General features: G+C 51.5%; 1 protein-coding gene across 1 annotated transcript; it reads right to left on the reverse strand.

Moving 5' to 3' along the window:
- Window positions 1-229: 229 nt before the first annotated feature.
- Tubb6 (tubulin beta 6 class V) lies at window positions 230-11,341 on the reverse strand. Its single transcript, XM_005074644.4, has 4 exons — window positions 11,191-11,341; window positions 10,549-10,657; window positions 8,877-8,987; window positions 230-1,652 (listed from the first exon to the last, which is right to left on the reverse strand). The coding sequence occupies exons 1-4, from the start codon at window positions 11,245-11,247 to the stop codon at window positions 586-588; spliced, it is 1,344 nt and encodes a 447-aa protein (XP_005074701.1). The 5' UTR covers window positions 11,248-11,341; the 3' UTR covers window positions 230-585.
- Window positions 11,342-13,410: the final 2,069 nt, after the last annotated feature.

A 13,410-nucleotide genomic window follows, 5' to 3' on the forward strand; every position in this document is an offset into this window, starting at 1 on the left:
GGCAGGAGAGTGGTGTCTCCCCTGTGTTGGGTAAACAACGAAGTTGCACAGATGGCGGTGTCTGGTACCCACCTCACCTGCACAGGAATGGGTGTGGCAAGGCTTAGCTGTGTGCTACCAGTTAAAGCCTGACCCACAGCAGGCCCTCCTCCAAACAGCTCACAAAATCGGTTTCTGAAAAATGAGAACTACATATCACATTGCTTTGATGAAGCTCAAGACACCAAAGGACAGGTTTAGCACTTTATTATGAATGGATTGTCACAAAGTTCCATCTTGTGTATTCAATTAAGGCAACACTGCGGTGCTTTAGTTTTTATCACCAAGGAAGAAACAAATCCTTATTCTAACTTCCCTGCTAACTCTGATGGCTGGGCACTTAACGGAAGGTGGTCTCTGTCTTCAGCCTTTTACAGCCCCCTATCTTTGCTTTCAGTGTTCCTGTACAAAAACCACCCTGGTCTGGTGGGACTGCCAATGGTCGGGTAAAGCAAAGTGCCCTGTTCCAGATAACCTGGGGAACAGTGCCGTGTGTTTGGTTGAGAGGGCACCATGCTCACACCATCAGGGCTAAGAAAAGAGCATCTATTCGTTTATCTCTTCTTCATCCTCATCTTCAAAAGCTTCTTCCCCGTCGTTGACCGTGGCGTCCTGATACTGCTGGTACTCGGACACCAGGTCGTTCATGTTACTCTCGGCCTCGGTGAACTCCAGCTCATCCATGCCCTCGCCGGTGAACCAGTGCAGAAAGGCCTTGCGGCGGAACATGGCCGAGAACTGCTCAGAGATGCGCTTGAATAGCTCCTGGATGGCAGTGCTATTGCCAATGAAGGTGGAAGCCATCTTCAGGCCCCGGGGTGGGATGTCACACACCGCCACTTTGACGTTGTTGGGGATCCACTCCACAAAGTAGCTGCTATTCTTGTTCTGGATGGCCAGCATCTGCTCGTCCACCTCCTTCATGGACATGGGGCCCCGGAAGACGGTGGCGACGGTCAGGTAGCGGCCGTGGCGCGGGTCGCAGGCAGCCATCATGTTCTTGGCATCGAACATCTGCTGTGTGAGCTCGGGCACGGTCAGGGCACGGTACTGCTGACTGCCCCGGGCTGTGAGTGGGGCGAAGCCGGGCATGAAGAAGTGCAGGCGTGGGAAGGGCACCATGTTCACGGCCAGCTTGCGCAGGTCAGCGTTGAGCTGGCCGGGGAAACGCAGCGATGTGGTGACACCGCTCATGGTGGCAGACACCAGGTGGTTGAGGTCCCCGTAGGTGGGTGTGGTCAGCTTGAGAGTGCGGAAGCAGATGTCGTAGAGGGCCTCGTTGTCAATGCAGTAGGTCTCGTCGGTGTTCTCCACCAGCTGGTGCACCGACAATGTGGCGTTGTAGGGCTCCACCACGGTGTCTGAGACCTTGGGCGACGGCATGACGCTGAAGGTGTTCATGATGCGGTCCGGGTACTCCTCCCGGATCTTGCTGATGAGCAGGGTGCCCATGCCTGAGCCCGTGCCGCCGCCCAGTGAGTGCGTGAGCTGGAAGCCCTGCAGGCAGTCGCAGTGTTCGCACTCCTTGCGAATCACATCCAGCACCGAGTCCACCAGCTCCGCGCCCTCAGTGTAGTGGCCCTTGGCCCAGTTGTTCCCGGCGCCCGTCTGTCCTGCAAGACGGCAATATTCCAGAGGGGACGTCAGTGACCTGCTTTCCGCAATCAATGTTTTCTGAGTGTAAGAGATTAGAGCAAAGAACAGGAACCGGGTAACAGGTTCCCACCACAGTGGCTAGAAAACATGAGCAGACCTCTTTAGACAGGTCAACTATGTACACAGGGGTGGGGCCTCTCATTAGACGGGCGCACTTAGCATGCAGAGGTCCCGGACCTGGAGTCAACCCCAGGACAATAACTAATGATGAATATAAATCTATATATAAAAGTTTAAGATACATTTGTCTTGACCTGGTAATGTAATTTTCTTTTGTTTTGAATCAGCCTACTTATGTAGCCCAGGCTGGCCTCAAACTCACGTAGCCCCAACAAGTCAGGCTCTGATAGGCACATCAGTTATTTACCTTCCCTCTTTTGAGTTTTCTGAACTTTGCAAAACCCCAGACTTTTTGAATACTGATGGCACGGGTGGAAAATTCCATACCTGACCTCATGTGAAAGGTCAGTCAAAATGCAGAAGCACTGTAAATACTGTATGGAACCTTCAGGTTCTGGGTATAAAGTGTACAGTAAACATAACTCATGTTTTCTATCCCACCAGGAAGGAAGCTTCTTAGACAAACGAAAATATTTCAACATGCCAAAAAAATTCTGGTTTCAAGGACTTTTTGGGTAAAGGATTTGAAACCTGCACTATATACAAACACTTTTTTGGGGGAGGGGTTCAAGACAGGGTTTCTCTGTGTAGCCTCGGCTGTCCTGGAACTTGCTCTGTAGACCAGGATGGCCTTGAACTCAAAGATCCACCTATCTCTGCCTCCCACCTAAAAACATGTGCCACTACCGGCAGGCTACAAATATTTAGTCTTCTCAAGATAATAATTTGTTTTGAGACAGGGTCTCCCTGGCATCCTGCAGCCCCTTAGTTAGACCAGGCTGGGTTTTTTGAGACAGGGTTTCGGTGTGGCTTTGGAGCCTGTTCTGGAACTCATTTGTAGACCAGGATGGCCTGGAACTCAGAGATCTGCGAGTTTGAGGCCAGCTTTGTCTACAGAGCAAGTGCCAGGATAGGTTCCAAAGCTACAAAGAGAAACCTTGTCTCGTAAAACCGAGAGAGAGAGAGAGAGAGAGAGAGAGAGAGAGAGAGAGAGAGAGAGAGAGAGAGAGAGAGAGAGAGAGAGAGAGAGAGAGAGAGAGAGAGGTCCCCTGATGGGGGGATTTTCCCAACTATAATTCTCTAATCCCAAATGACTCTAGCTTTAGTCAAGACGACAAAACACTGGGCAGCACAGATAATCGTTGTCTCCCTGAGCACCCACAAACTCGTGTCTGCCCCTCCCACACAAGGCAGCAGCAGGCCAGAGTCCAAGACAGGCCATGAGAAGAACAAACCCTGGGAGCAACTTGGAATGCAGGCTTGACCTTGCACTGGGGACTCAGTGTGGACCCCTCGCTGCTCTACAGGAGGACTGCACACTGCCGGAGCCCCTGCTCATTCAAAGAGCAGAGGACACAGAAGGCAGCTGCACGCAAGGCGCAGGACCTCACATCAAACCCCTCAAAGCTGTAGGTGTTACAGCGAGTCTGAACTCTCCCGGCGACTCAGATTCCTCCCTATTCATAGCACAGATTAGCCCCAAAGTAGTCTCTACTCTAGACAAAAGGAGGAAGCTGGCGACTTTTAAAAATATTTTGCCACTGTCTCATAGCAACACATCATCTCTGCTTAAATATTTGGGGGTCATAAGTTGAACGGCTACATGATGCATTGGGCCATTAATCAGTGACTCCAGCTTGTTAAACACAGGCTGCAGAACCCTGAGGCTTGGCAGGCGCACTGCGGGCGCCTAGGGTTTCCTCACAGTCCTCCCTCTGGTTTTCCTCCAACTCACGCTAGTTGAAAAACTAAGTATTCCAGCTCTCTGTGCTCCCTGGCTCCGTAGCTAGTCCTCCATCTGAAGGAAAACTACAGATCCACAAAGGGGCTCTAAGGAAACAGCCTGTCTGGCACTTAGCTTCCTTCCCAGTCTCCCTGGCATGACTGCTGTGCAACCAGCAATTAAGAAAAGCAGCTTAGAAAGCATATGATCACATCACTGGGAACTCAAATGTAAGTAACTCTCACTTTTTAAAATTATATATTACTGATGCAAATTAGCTCCCCCCCAACACCCTTGTTTTTGTTTTTGTTTTTTTTTTAACGGGTCTCACTAGGTAGCTTTGGCTATCCTGGAACTCACTAGGTAGACCAGGCTGACCTCAAACTCAGAGATCCACCTGCCTCTGCCTCCCACGTGCTGGGACAAAAGGCTTGTGTCACTACACCCAACACCAGTTGTATTCTTTAAACCATTTCAAGCTATTCTAGAACTGAAATGACACGGGGTTATTGATTCAGTCTTTTGGTACTGGGGACAGACAGGTCCTCACACACACTCTTCTGCTCACTAAGCCCTGCTTGACCATGGTCTATTTTATAATTTACCAAAGCTGCCCAAGAGCTTGGAACCAGCAAAAATGAACCATCCCTGAGTCAGCTGTAATTAGACAATTTCGAATGAGGACATGAGTTCAGATCCCCAGAATCCACAGAAAAGTCTGAGCATGAGTTCACTGGCCCATTGGTATAGCCGTAACAAAGAAGAAATTGAAAACAAGCATTCTAGACAAGTGACAATTTTTGTTTTTTAAAGACAGGATTTCTTGGGGATGGAGAGATGGCTCAGAGGTTAAAAGCATGGTGGCATAGCCTTTAGTCCCAGTTCTTGGGAGGGAGAGGCAAGCAGAGCTCCTAGTCTCTATAGAAAGTTCCAGGCGAGCCAGGGCTACATAGTGAGTCCCTTTTTCAAATAGATACATTCTTAACAGAGAGTGGGGGGGGGGGAGACACGACACTGAAAAGATAGTTCAGTGGTTAAGAACACCGACTGCTGCTCTTCCAGAGGACCCGGGTTCAATGCCTGATATCCACACCAGGTGGCTCACAGCTGCTCCAGAGGATTCAACACCTTCTGGCCTTTGTGGGTACCCATATATACACCCCCAAATAGAAATGAAAAAATATAAGCCTGGGTGTGGTAGAATCAAGTTCCAGGCCAGCCAGTGAATTTGGGGAGAGCTTTAAATGACAAATGTCATTTTCTTCTTCGTATGTGTGCGCATGCACACTGTGTACAGTGTAGGGTGGTAGGGTGGGCAGTGTCCAGGCCAGAGGTTGAAGTGTCTTCCTCCCTCACTCTTAGTGTTTTTGGACAAGCTCACACCAAACCTAGAGATGACTGACTCAGCTGCACTGGCTGGCTAGCGGGTACCAGGGATCCTCCTTGTCTTTACAACAGACTGAAGACATGTAAAAGGTTACGGATAATAACATGGTGACCACCCACACTTCTGCTACCCATGTGAGACAGACACCATCGACATTCTAGAAATCCCAATGTAACTGGAACATCATAAACTGTGCAGAGCCTGAAACAAGCTTCCTGTGTTCTCTCAAAGAGCAGGGATGGGGTATGTGCCTTCCTCACGGGAAGTATTGGACAGCTATTTGAACATGGATCTTCAGGTTTCTCTGGGGTGAGCCTCGTGAGCTGTGTCTAAGGTTCTCTTTTCGGCACAGACACTATACACAGAACAGCCACTTTCAGGTTTGTTTTGGTGATTTCTATAACTTTTTTCCCCTGGTTTATTTTTGTGGTCCTAAGCATGCACTCTGCCACCAAGCCACACCCCAATCCTGATAAAGCAGTTCTAAGAGCACTACCGTCACTGCTAGGATAAGTATCAAGTTTAAGTTCAGGTAAAGGCAGAGGTAAGTTGTATGTACTGTGGTAGCACTTATCCCATGGGAAGCCTGGCCAAGTCTTCCTAACTGCTTATTATACTTTAAGAGTCTACTCAGAAATCAAAGTCAGAAAAGAACTTCTGTGGGCCAATATGCTCATGTTCTTTTTCTAAAATGATTTATGTGCGCTCCTATGTGTGTGAGTGCATGCATGTGGGAACACATGCATTCGCAGAGGCCAGAGAAGGTGCTGGTTATCTATGACTCTCTGTCCACTTTGGCAGGATCCCTCTCTGAACCTGGAGCTTACGTTGTTCTGTTTCCCCTCCACTCCCCAGGCTGGAAGTCAGCAAGTCCCAGTAATCCTCCTGTCTCTACGCCTCTCGGAGTTTCTGTTACAAGTATGTGTGGGATGCTAGGCTTGGTGTGTGAGGGCTGAGATCCAAGCTCTGGTTCTCTTAGCTGAACAGCAGGTGCTCCTGACCACTAAGCCAGCATCCTCAGTTCTCACGGCCTTCTTTTGTCTGCTTGTTTAAGGCACGGTCTCACACAGCCCAGACTGGCTTCAAACTCCCAAACTCTCTGCCTCGGCATGCAAAGTTCTGGGATTCTAGGCCCATGTCACCACTCCCGGATCACGACAGTATTCTGTGTGTGCACACATGCGTGTGGGTGTGTGGGTGTATGCGTGAGTGGAGGCCAGAGAGCCATGCTGGGTCTCTTCCTCCACCGGGTCTCTGACTTAACTGGAACTCTCCCATTTGGCTAGACTGGCTAGCTGAATAAACCCCAGGTGTCCACCCGGCTCCATCCCCTGGCACTGGGAGTACAGGCAGCACTGGAGTGCTGGGCTGTCGGGGACCTGAATTCAGGTCCTCGTGCTTACAAAGCAAGCCAGTGAAGCCCTCTTCCCCGCCACCTTATTACTGTATTCTTTATAAGAGCAAACACTGCCTCCTCGTCAAATGGCTATTGGGAGCTGGCCTCATAAAGCTGAGAATTAGTTACCACTAATTACATTATGTACCAATTAAAACCACAGATCCTAGAACTACACACCAAGAATGGAGCACGGTTTATACTATTCAGTGAAAAACAATATCTACGTAATGGTATAATTAAAACAGAAGACTACAGGAATAAAGACAGGTTAAGGCAGTCCCCAAAGCTGACTCTGATTACATGGAGATGGGCAGCAGGTGAAATGGTTTTGGTACTTTTTTCTTTTGAGACAGGGTCTTTCTCCATAGCCTTGTCTGCCCTAGAACTCGCTCTGTAGACAAGGCTGGCCTCAAATTCAGACATCCACCCTTCTCTGACTTTCCTAGGATTAAAGGTGCGTGGCACCTGACTTATAATTTATTTTTGATAATGATTGTGCTGGATTTTACTGGAAATAAAGGCAAAGTAAGAATTAAAAATAAACACTGGTCTACAATGGAGGGGCATGTAAACTCTCTTTCAGGGGCAGAGACATGGGGTCACTTCCTTTCTTGGATTTAATTGCAGGGGGTGGGGTGAATTTAGTTGCCAGAAACCCAGAGTGAAATGGGTCCTCAGCCTAACTGAATCCGCCTCCCAGCTGACTGTACCTGTGAAGGGCCGCGCTGTACCCCTCCCCACACAGCATCAACCAGGCATGAAGGCCATCGGCTCTAATCCCAGCTGCTGTGAGGGGGAGGCAGGAGGCTCAGTTCAAAGTCATCTTCTGGGGGAGGAGGGGAGGGAGAGGGAACTGAGAGTGACATGTATAAAAAGTTAAATAAAAAAATATGAAAGAAAAAAAAAGTCACCTTCGGCTACACATTGAGTTTGAAGCCAGCTGTGGCTACTGTCTCAATCACTACCAATCTGTGCATCCTTGCCAGAACACCTGAAAACACTGCCAACACTGCTCATGGGGGGGCGGGGGGCGGGGGAAGCCCCTGTGCACACCTGCGGAGGCCAGAGACAATCTTTCATTTATGTGAGATAAAATCTCTCACTGCTTCAACCTCCAGGCTCCCGGCCTGCGGGCTTCTGCCTAGTCCTGCACCCTCCTCTCATCTCCATGTCGCTCCCGTGTCTGCCTCCAGGTGGGCTCCGGGGCTTGAACTCTGCTCAGGCTAAGGCAAGGGCTTTACCCACTGCCATTACCTCAACTCAGATTCTCAGAAGAGGTCAGCACTTCAAGGTTCTTGACGGGGCCCTTCCTGTCAGATACCGGGGAAGGGCTCCATCTGCCCCCTCAGACCATGAGCTGAAGGAGCTCAGATAAGGTAAACACACAGAGCCATGGTGACCGTCCTGTGTCTCTTCCGGGCTACACAGCACCCAGGACGGGCCCAGTGAAACTTGCTGCCAAAACTACAGGACTTACTAACTGGAAGTTGTTCGGTACCAATCTGTGTAGAGCAGGCCACTCTTTCCTGCCATAGCAAGTGTCACCCAAGGTTCTTCTGCTGTGTTTGAGACAGGATCTCATGTAGCTCTAGGTTGGTTTCAAGCTCCTGAGGTAGCCAGATCTCTTGACCCTCACTGCTTCCACCTCTGAGTGCTGGGATTACAGGTGTGCACTGGATTACAGGCGTGCACACACACGATCTTCTCCCTTCTTTAGAACAGAACCAAGCACAAAAGCTTTGTGGGAGGCAAAATCGCAGTTTCCATGTGGGAGCACTTCTGTGACATCCTACAGACCTACCCATTCAATTCTGTCTCACTAAGGACTAGACAGTCCCCATGAAGGTTAGAAAGCCAGCCTAAAGTTGTGTGGGGAGCGGAGGGGCCAGAGGGCTGGTGGCAGTGTACTAGACTCTTGACTGTGACCCTGTCTGCTTATTCTGACTGACTCCAATACCTTCTCTTTCTCCCATTCTTCAGATAGGGCCTATGTAGCTCTGGCTGACCTCAACTCAAGAGATTCACCTACCTCTGCCTCCCCAATGCTGGGGGTACAGCATTGGTATGCGCTACAACACCCCTCAAAGCAGTGTTTTGTTTTTAAACGCAGTGACATCTCGTGTTTTGACTTGATTATTTAAATGACTTTGGTCTATGGCTACTCAACTTCACAGGGAATACTGGAGCTCCCATTATTTCCTCTCAGCAATGGTTCAGGTAACAGAATTGCCTGTGTCTACCCGGCCTTCTGAAGAGGGGGCCGGGACACAGATTTCTTATGACACATTCACTCTCTGTAACACTTGTAGGTCAAGAATCACCCTTAGAATTCTTCCATTTCCCTGGAATACACTCTGCCTTTCACGAGTAAGGCTCAGCATCCCTAGCTTAAAACTTCAGAATGCTCCAAACTCTGAAGCCTTTTGACTATGTACAGGGCGCCACAAGTGGACAGTCCCAATCCCAAGCCGGGGTTCAACCCCAGTCAGCTCAATAAACAAATAAACACGAAACGATAAGTGAGAAAAGCAAACAAACAAGACACAACCTACCGAAGATGAAGTTGTCAGGCCGGAAGAGCTGCCCAAAAGGCCCAGACCTCACACTGTCCATGGTGCCCGGCTCCAAGTCCACCAGAGCAGCCCTGGGCACATACTTCTGAGCTGGAGAGGGGAAAAGCCCACAAGAGTTACTTCCTGGTTTCTGGGAAAACCGACTTCTTTTCAGCAAGTCCCACCAGCTCAGAGCCGCCTGTCTGGGGTAACCAGCGCCTTTTCAGACAGGCTACTGTGCTTTCTCTCAAGGAATCTTAACCCTGGGATGAGGACGAGGCAGAACCAGTGAGAAATCGACCCTCCTGCTTACTGCATTTTCCAGTTCACCTGACCCTCGGTTCCCATTACACAGCAGTTCTTCTCTAGCGACAGGAAATGAACACGGTCTGCAGCAGCAAACTGACCTTCCCCCATTCATATGTGTGAATGTATGTGCATTCGGGCTGTCTGAGCAGCTCTCCTGGTGCCATCCCGGGCATCCTGTGTCCCTGGAAGTTCACTCATTTAAGTAAGAGCACGCTAGCCAGGCGGTGGTGGCGCACACCTTTAATCCCAGCACTCGGGAGGCAGAGGCAGGTGGATCTCTGTGAGTTCGAGGCTGGGCTGGACCGATAGCCTCCAAAACAATACAGAGAAACCCTGTCTCATAAAAACCAAAAAAAAAAAAAAAAAAAAAAAAAAAAAGTACGAGCATGCCTGTGTAGTCCTGCATGACACCAGGGCAAGCTGTAGTTCCCAGTGAGGATGGGTTCAAAGGAGGAAGTGAAGTGGTCCCCACCAATCCTGCTTGGCTCCACACATGACCAGACTGAGGAAAGGGTGTCACAGAGGTCACACATGTTTAAGAGGAAATGATGGGTACACTGGAGTTTCTCTTCCAGGTCTACTTAAGTGAACAACATCCCATGATTCATGTCTACCATCCTCCTCAGTTCTGGATGAACAGGGGAAGGGGCTAAAAACCTGGTGACTCCAGAGACTATCGATGTCATGCCACGGGAGTGCCTGCACATGTCATCTCTGAAAGTTGTGTGTGTCACACTTTTATAATAAAAGTTACTATCAAAATAGTGCTCAAAGGACAGTGGCGCTATTATTCCCAAACTGGGATTACTCAGGGTCTGGAATTTTACTAATCTCCCCATTAATTACTAGAGCTGTCTGCAGTTTTAGCGTCAAGCGAACATAATTTCAGGTGAAGGACCAGAAAAAAATAATCACTGAAACAAAAGCATCCCTAACAAATGTAGCATTTAAAGCTTCCTTCCATTCAGTAACTCTGCTGCATTCTTTAAAAGCTTAAGAAAAAGGATGGCCTGGGAGTGCTGAGGCGATTTCACAACCGCAACAGATTGTCTGGTTCAAGTCTCCGGGCCTTCAGGATAGGCGGGATCCCACAGTTTGAAAAGACCTAAGGCGGGTTTCCCGCTGCAGGGGGAGTGAGGGAGTGGCCGCGCATCGACTCCATCCCGCCCGAACTTTTCCCTGAGCTAACTCTCCCGGAGCCGGGATCGCACCCCGAGCGCCTCCCTCTCTGGGTAGCCCGGAGTCCCCGCTAGGGACGGTCGGGTCCTGTCGGGGCAAGCCTGAAAGGCAGCAGGGAAGGCCAGGTGCCGGCGCCGGAGGTCGGGTGGCGCGGGGGGAGACCGCCCGCAGCCGTGCGACTCACACGATGACTCATTGTAGTAGACGCTGATCCGCTCCAGCTGCAGCGCTGAGTCGCCCACGTAGCCTCCGGCCGGGTCGATGCCGTGCTCATCGCTGATCACTTCCCAAAACTTGCGAGAGGGAGGCGAAGAGACAGAGAGGTGACCCGGAGCCCAGGGCGCCCCCGCCACCCAGGGACCCCACCCCCACCCCGGGACCTGTGGCCAGCTCTGCGGAGCCGGCTCCCCGAGCCTTCAGACTCAGGGTCGGAACCCCGGGTTGGTCCGCTGAGATCCGTGGCCCACTCTCCGGGCCGGGTCACCGGGGCCAGCCGCAGGAACCTGGAGGCCACTCCCCAGGGCCAGCTCTCGAGGGCGCACCCTTCGAGACCGGTGGCCCACTCTCAGATCGTGTCCTCGGTGTGCACTCTGTGGACCCCGCAGCTGGGACTGGTGGCCCACTTTGAGCTGGATCCCAGGACCCGTGGCCCACTCTCTGGGCTGGATTCCCGGGTCTGGCCGCGGGGATACAAGGCGGGATCTACGCGACTTGTTCCCCCAGGGGTGCGCAGGGTCAGCCTGGCTCCAAGGAGCAAAGCTAGGTCTTCCGAGGCCGGCGACACTCACTGCCCACCCTCGGGAGCGGAACGCGCGCCCGGGCCCACCTTGGTACCGATCTGGTTCCCGCACTGGCCCGCCTGGATGTGCACAATCTCCCTCATGGCGGGCGCGTCTGCGCTCGGGTGCTAGCTCTCCCGACGGCGGCGTGACTGCGGCCGGCTGCGCGCTCCCGGGACTCGACCCCGCTCGGCCCTCCGCCCTTGTCTTCCCAGCCAATGGCAGTGGGCTGTCCCGCTTGCAGTCCCCGCCCCTTCCCCAAAAGCTAGCGGGCTGATCCTTGCCCTGGGCTCCGGTTCCGACAGCTGGAACCCTGGGGGCCCGGTCCGGAGGAGCGTGGTGGACAGACGGAGACTCCCGAGGAGGAGGTGACGGGAAGCCCTAAGCTCACTGCACCACCCTTTGTCGTCTCCTCGGTGCTGTTGGTACCCCGAGGAGACTGGAACCCAGGCTATTTATTGGCCTCCTGCTAACTGGAGAGCTGAGGGAGCCACCCATAGCTCTGCGGGTGGAAGGCGACCTTTGGGACCCGGTGGGTTCGTGGTGTCTCTCTACCCCAGGCACGCGTATTTAGCTTGCACCTCTCCGCCTGCCTCCCCAGAACCATCCATAAAGCGACTCCATCGCTGTATTTGACTAACAACAGCCTCACCCACACAGCCTCCAATTCCTAACGCGGTTGGAAAGCTAGGGCTGGGCTGGCTCTCACCTTCACTCCCTCACTTTTGAAAAAAAGCAAAACAAAACAGCGCTGCCAAAAGGGAGGCGCACAAGCACCCAGGCTCAGTGCCGCTGGAGGGAGAGGGCCAGGAGGAAAGCGACCCAAAGAGCTTGTCCTTCTAGTCTCATCAGAGACAAGGGGCCACGCGGAGGTGAGGGAGTGCCCGACAACTGTGATGCCCAAGGCCCCAGGTTTCTGATACCCTTGAGTCTGTTGGTGACCTCAGCAAAGGGCTTTGCCACTGCTGGCCATTCCATCCTGGAGGCTGTCCCCAGCTCTCCAGCAGGCAGTCTCATCCTGTTTTCAGATGCCTAGCCCATAAGGACTGGTCACCAACAGGAAGGGCAGGCATGTCCTGACACCAGGGAACATAGAACGTTCTGGAATCTCATGGGAGGCTCGTCTGGCAGAGATCTCACCCAAGAACAGGGGGAAACACCAGCAGATGAAACTCAGGATATCTGTGAGTCCCGGATGACCACTGGGGCTGCTTGCTTTTCCATCCTGGTGATAACACTTGAGTTCTGTGATGACACTCCGGGCTCCACTTTTCCTCGTTTGCAAAACGGAAGGCTTATCTTGGAGACCACCTGACAGGCTCTCAGATGCCAGGATTCTCTGGCACCTGTAGTCTGTGCAACTAAAGATTCCCAGGTGTTCTTGCAAGAAAGCTTTCTGTCGGGGGAATATGGAAAACTCCTAACCCTAGGCCGGTTAGACATGCCAGGCAAGGAGGAAGCAGCAAGATCTGCAATCTGCACTTGTTTCTTTTTAGATCTGTGAAAGCTGAGGAAACCCTGGTGTGGAGCTGCATGCATGCAGGAAGCCCAGGATCAAATCCCCAGGGCTTCATAAAACTGGGTGTGGTGGTACATGCTTGTATTCTTAGCACTCAGACAATTCAAGATCAGTCTAGGCTGGGTATCACATTTGAGGCAAACAACTATATGAGACCCTGTCCCCAAGGAGAGAGAGAGAGAGAGAGAGAGAGAGAGAGAGAGAGAGAGAGAGAGAGAGAGAGAGAGAGAGAGAGAGGTGTCCTTGATAGTCACCTGAAAGGAGGGAACCCTAATTGAGAAGATGCCTCCACCAGATCCATTTGTAGGCATTTTCTTAATTATCGATTGATGGGGAAGGGCCCAGTCCATTGTGGATGGGGCCACCCCTGGACTGGTAGTCCTAGGTTCTATAGGAAAGCAAGATGAGCAAGCCAGTAAGCAGCACTCTTCCATGGTTTCTGTATCAGTTCCTGCCCAATGTGAATTCCTGTCTTGGCTTCCCTCAGTGGATTGTAAACCAAACAAAACCTTTCCTCCCTAAGCTGCTTTTAGTCATGGAGTTTCACAACAATGACAGCAATAGCAACCCTAAGACAACTTATTTACTTGTCTTTGAAAGGGGGCAAAAGACATCTAAAAATATTTTTCTTCGATGGGTGGTGGTGGCGCACCTTTAATCCCAGCACTTGGGAGGCAGAGGCAGGCAGATCCCTGTGAGTTCGAGGCCACCCTGGTCTACAAGAGCTAGTTCCAGGACAGCCTCCAAA

Source organism: Mesocricetus auratus, unplaced genomic scaffold (genome assembly GCF_017639785.1).
Source record: "Mesocricetus auratus isolate SY011 unplaced genomic scaffold, BCM_Maur_2.0 Super-Scaffold_6730, whole genome shotgun sequence".
Lineage (NCBI taxonomy): Eukaryota > Metazoa > Chordata > Mammalia > Rodentia > Cricetidae > Mesocricetus > Mesocricetus auratus.

Coding starts and splice junctions, on each gene's coding strand:
- Tubb6 (XM_005074644.4), bottom strand. CDS start 11,247: ATGAGGGAGATTGTGCACATCCAGGCGGGCCAGTGCGGGAACCAGATC. Junction 8,988..10,548: donor CTACTACAATGAGTCATCGT/GTGAGTCGCACG, acceptor TCCCCTCTCCAG/CTCAGAAGTATGTGCCCAGG. Junction 1,653..8,876: donor GCCTGACAACTTCATCTTCG/GTAGGTTGTGTC, acceptor GCCGTCTTGCAG/GACAGACGGGCGCCGGGAAC.